Below are 5,918 nucleotides of genomic sequence, written 5' to 3'. Positions count from 1 at the left end.
TTTGAAAGTGGGGTGCACTATCACCTGACAAAGTTTAATCTGGATCTGTGGACATTTTAATTTACTATTGAAAAGCCCATTTGATGTACATTTTGCATTATCATTTGTGACAGTGAGGTGCAAACTGGCACTCTCAATAAATGGACTAAGGTTGATCCGTATTGCGGATTTAGAGGATATTTGATTTTAACATTGAAAAACCCTTTTGATCTATATTTCCTATCATATTTTAGCTTATGAAAAGCCACTTCTAACAGGACTTTGACCTTGAGATTTTTTTCAAAGGTAAAAAAAAAGAAAGAAAAAAAAGTGAAAACTAGTGGAAACTAGTGTTGGCAGAGATTTGCGGTGTTCTAGTTTCCTCACTAATCATGGACTAACTGGACCTGTCATCAAAAATTTCACTTGATGGAAATACCAGTGCACAGACATCTCAGATGATTCATCAGGGAAATTAACCACGCAACAAACTATTATTAAATATATTTGCAGGAAAATGCTCAGAATGCACAGGAATGGTCCTCCATAACAACTACTAGACACGGCTAGGAACCTCTGTATGACCTTTTGCTCTGAGCTCCAACAAGTGGCACAGACCAGCTGTAAATCAAAGTGACTACACCCTAATTATGCATAACTTTTCGGCTTAAAATATCACAAAACTAATGTAAGTCCCTTCAGCTGCTCCCTTGTTTTTTCACTCGGGGTTGCCACAGCAGATCTGAGGTGGATCTGCATGTTGAATTGGCACAAGTTTTACACTGGATGCCCTTCCTGACACAACTCCACGTTATATGGAGAAATGAGGCAAGAGTGGAGTTTGAACCAGGAACCTGCACTAAAACCAAGTGCAGTAACCACTTGTCCACCACTAAAAAATTCCTGGCCTGTACACTTGTCAAAGATGGTTAAAATTGCTACAGAGACCAAAACTTTTTTGCACAAGGCTGTAAAAATGTTTATTTCTCCTCCAAAGTAAGGCATTTTAACATGGACTTCTATGGGCATTCAAGGAACTGCAATTTCTTCCCTCTTTCAGGTGTCTTCATTTTGGAGGGCTAGTGCGTACTGCTTGACAAGCACATCCTCCCAAACATGACCTGCTGCTTGCCCATGTGACTGACCTGGGTTGACCTGTGAAGTAACGGCTCCTAACAGGTGGAGGGTGATGAACAGGAGGTTCCACAGGTCCTTCATCCCAAACACGTGCACAGAGATGACCCTAAAAAAGAAGAAGAAAAAAAAATGTCGGAAACAGACATTTTAACAATTATCTCAAATGTTCAATCATACTCCATCACAAAGGCTAAAAACTGAAAAATAGCCAACTATTTAATCTTATATTACTCGGTGAGACATTTGATGTTGTATTTGCTCTTCTGTATTCATGGGAACCAAACATTTGTTTGGATATATGAGGGGAAACGGAGTTTAATAAGATTCACGCTTTTATTTCACACAATAAAACATGCTATAATTGCCACTGAACAGTGGAATTTCCATTTATTTCCTGCTTTATCACTCTGTGAGACCAAGCCTTATAAACCCTAATCACAAGAATGGCTCAACATATAAAAAAGAAAAATAAAACAATATTATTTCACATAAACACTACAAATGCATCAAGAAATGAATGAATGAAGATACGAACAATAGAGAGGGCACAGTGAGAGTCAGACATGACATCAGTTGGACAGACAGAACACCAAACAATATGCCTCCGAACCATCACTTGAACTCTAAAAATTAACATGGCAATGCAATATTCAGAACATCTGGAGTTATTGCAACTTTTTTTACAACAACTTTTTTCCATCAAGTTAATCCAACATCATAAATTTGGTCCTATATTTCTCCAGTTTAAGTTAATCCAACCATGTTTAGTTGCTGCAGTTGCAATATTTGTACCTACGGATAAATGTTTCTGCAGTTCAAAAATGTTAAGTGGCCGTTGTGTGCAAAATGAGGCTTTATTGATCGTTTACGCAAAGCGTGAAAACCCGAACCTGAATTCCAGACATCTGTGAAGTCCAGTTGGACTCCAGAGGGTTTGTGGGAGAGGGGTGGAAACAACAGCAGCTCCTTCCCATTTAAAGTAACAACCACAGAAACATCATGTTTTGTAAAAAATAAATAAATAAATAAAATAAAATAAATCACCTCAGTGTGCAAAGTCAGCCATACACAACATGATGATAGAATGTGACAGTGCTGTAGCATTGTAACCCCAATACCATATTCCGTTATTTATATTTATATTTGCAAGTTTTTACTTTGACTTTTGATACTCTGTGCGCTTCTTATCCTGTGGGCTGCTATACGATGCTGCTGGAACCTCAGTTTCCCTGGGGAAGTCTTCCCAAGGGATTAATAAAGTTCTGTCTACTCAAATCTAATTGCAAAATGCATGCACATTACAGTGTGCAGCTTGTGCAAAAATGCTGCTGCGCCTCTTTTAACGAACACTTCCAGATGTGAGCTTTACTGTACTTAACTCACTCCACTGTCTTCCAGTTTGTTGTAAAATTGATTTTAAGATTTTACTGTTTGTTTTTAAAGTGATTAATGGTCTTGCCAGGTCTTACCTGTTTGAAATTTAACTCTCTGCACTTAAAGTCAGGCACTGTTCAACTTTATTTTGACATTATGAGGTCAAAATACAAGCTTTGGGGTATCGTGCTTTTCCGATAGCTGTCCCCAAACTGTTAAACAAGCTACATTCTGATTTATAAACTATTTCAGACCCAGCACGTTTCAAATCAAAGCTCAAGACTTATTTATGAAATTGTGTCCCCGTCATGAGAACGCCCCATTTTCATGTCCCTGTTACAATCCCTGAGATTAATGTACTTTTCGTAATGCCACGAACTGCCATGAGACTGGGTTGAAACTCCACGCAGAAAGGGTGGGAAGCAATCCCACAACTGTTGTGTGGGCCGCTGAAGAGGAGGTACTGCTGGCCCACTACCACCAGAGGGCGCCCTGCTTGGAGTGCGGGCTCCAAGCACGAGAGGGCGCCAGACCCAGAGGAAGTGACAGCTGTCACTCATCACTCCAGCTGTCACTCATCTACACCACTATATAAGCCGGACTGCAACTCCACCTCCCCGCCGAGAAATCGACTACCAGTACCAAGGTAATCTCTCTGCTGACTAATACGTTGTCTAACATTGTTCTGTGTGCAGTCGCATTCCTGTGAAGACCCAGAAGAGGGACAAACAGGAGCTGCACGAGTGTGTATGATTTGGAGGTGGAGGTGCTCCCTCCTAACGGTGTCTGGACTGTGAACTACTGAGTGTGCGGACTCACACTCACACATCTTATCTCTGCTTTCTGCCAGCAGTACCAGGGTCGACAGCCGAAGACAGAGGCCACCTGGGGACTCGGGACTTGGCGGCTCCGGTGTTCTTCAGACCGTTGGTGGTGGAAGCCGTGTGGGACGAGCCTTCTCTCTCGTCGGGCGTCTTCTATCTTCGAGCCTGCCCACACGTCACCTGGTGTTTATTGACTGTGAAAATTACGACACGTTTCGTTGTGTATTATCACAACATTAAATTGTTACCTTTTGGCTTACTCATTGTCCGTTCATTTGCGCCCCCTGTTGTGGGTCCGTGCTACGACACCTTCCCAACAACAACCTTCTTGTTGTGAGGCATCAGTGCTCACTACTAAGCCATATTCCTGATTGTCTGTTTTTAATCACTGTTACATATGAACTTAATAATCAGAATCAGGTTTATTGTCACTTCTTAATATGCATCTCAATATATATACACTGGGAAAAGAGTCAGTTGGATTTACATGATTTAAGAAAATGATGTTATTTGGACAAATTATGATCATGTACAATCAATGTACATTATTTATTTTTCCTTTGTTTTCAGTGCAAAGGTAAAATAATTTCAGTTCAATTTTATTAATTTCTATAGCGCCATCTCACAACAGAGTTGCCTCAAGGCGCTTCACACAACACAAATTCACAAGAGAACAAAATTAATTAAAATAAAAAAAGGCACAATAAAAAGTAAAAACATAAAAGAATAAAAAAAAATACAAACCACACATAAAAACATAATATATTAATGATAAGACAATCTAAAAAAGTGGGTCTTTAATCTTGATTTAAAAGTCTCCACCGAGTCCGACTGCCTTATAGTCGCACGGAGATCGTTCCACAGAGAAGGGGCATGGTAAGAGAAAGCTCTATACCCCACAGACTTCTTATTCACCCTAGGAACACACAAAAGTCCAGCACCTTGCGAACGCAAGGCCTGAGCTGGTACGTAGGGCTTGACCAAGTCAGCCAGGTAACGAGGTGCCAGTCCGTGAACAATTTTATAGACCAGCAACAGAACCTTAAAATCCGATCTGGCAAAAACAGGAAGCCAATGAAGGGATGCCAGAATGGGTGTAATATGGTCAAACTACTTTCTGCAGCAGCATTTTGCACCAACTGAAGACCCTTAATGCTGGACTGCGGCAAACCAGAAAATTGATTCATGCATTTATCTCTTCTAGATTGGATTATTGCAATGCTCCGAGTCTCAGCGTCAGCCATACATAGGATGAGACAAATCTTCACCATTTATTAAACAAGATGAATACAGAAACTTAAGCCCCAGTCACACATCGCAAGAATGTGCCAGAAGCATGCCCGATACGGCAAATATTGTCTGCAGTGTTGGAGTGCAGACAGACTGCCTTGTCCACACGTCAGATTGCATCCAGAGCGTATGTAGATGACACAGACTGCTGTCAGAAATAAAAGTCGCTACAGACTGCCTGATCTCCAAATGTCTGGATGGTAAACACGGGACATGTGCACATATGCACATAGGGCTGCAATTATTACTCAGCCAAGTGTGTGTGTGTGTGTGTGTGTGTGTGTGTGTGTGTATGCATAATGCTGCATGGGCCACTAAGCACGCGCGCGGACCACTGGACAGCTTCACTCCAAATTTTGCTGGCATTGGGCCATGCAGTCCCTCAGATGGAGCGCCTTCCAGGGAACTTTCTTTTTTCATGTTTGGCCAGTTCAGGCACACAACGCACCTCTGGACACCGCAATGGTTGGATTATCACATGGAAGTAATGTCTTTTTGGAGGAGAGGATTTTAACCACAAGCAGCAGCCCCGGCTTCATGTCCATGTGCGCGCTGTGAAACACACCTGGACCGCTGTTGGAGGTGAGATTCATGTTTATTAATGGTGTAATGGCCTGGGACAAGCTTAATGTTATATCTCCTACAGAGTTAGTAGGTGAACATTTATTACAGCGTGAGATCTGTTCAGCTCCAAGCCTGTTGCCTGCAATGACACATTACTGCGCACCACAGAAAAGGGCAGCTGCCCTTGTTATGATGGAGACGACAGTTCACATTATTTGCGTCGCCCATGGGAAGGAATGGATAAATATCTGTACTGTAAGGTCTATTGTGGATATAATAGCCTGTTCAGATTTGCGGCAGTGTGTGCACAGTAGCGCACGGGGCTTTCGGTTTGATAGCCGGTGTTCACATTCACTGTACATGATAATAATTCATAATTATTATCATGATGAAGCGTGCCACATACATACCAACAGTTCCTTTGCACTCCAGAGGGGTGGACATTATTATATGTGGCACCTCAGGTCATACCAACAGGCTTTGCCTTGCCCGAGCCATCTCGAGGTTCCCCCATATGCATTCAAGTAATTTCGGATCCTGTTTTTCCGCCATCGGAATATGTAAATTGCGGTCAGATGGTCGTCAGATTACACATGGACCACCGTCAGATAGGTGTCCCATCTCGACCGCAGCCAATTTTGACCAACAGTGTGGCCTTCCACATATGGCTGTCAGAACATTTTGGAACTGAAATCCAACACTTTTCAGATGTGCGCCAATTAATAAGTATGACGCCACTTTGCGTGATTC

General features: G+C 42.0%; 1 protein-coding gene across 2 annotated transcripts in view; it reads right to left on the bottom strand.

Moving 5' to 3' along the window:
- Positions 1 to 5,918, bottom strand: part of ddr2a (discoidin domain receptor tyrosine kinase 2a) — a 135,589-nt gene that overhangs the window by 75,275 nt on the left and 54,396 nt on the right. For both annotated transcript variants that reach the window (XM_034180365.1, XM_034180366.1), the window contains exon 2: positions 1,125 to 1,222. In XM_034180365.1, the coding sequence (XP_034036256.1) occupies positions 1,125 to 1,197 (73 nt within the window). In that variant the 5' untranslated portion in view covers positions 1,198 to 1,222. The remainder of the gene's footprint in view (positions 1 to 1,124; positions 1,223 to 5,918) is intronic.

This window comes from Thalassophryne amazonica, chromosome 10 (genome assembly GCF_902500255.1).
Source record: "Thalassophryne amazonica chromosome 10, fThaAma1.1, whole genome shotgun sequence".
Taxonomy (NCBI): domain Eukaryota; kingdom Metazoa; phylum Chordata; class Actinopteri; order Batrachoidiformes; family Batrachoididae; genus Thalassophryne; species Thalassophryne amazonica.
This window is presented reverse-complemented; position numbering and strand designations above follow the sequence as displayed.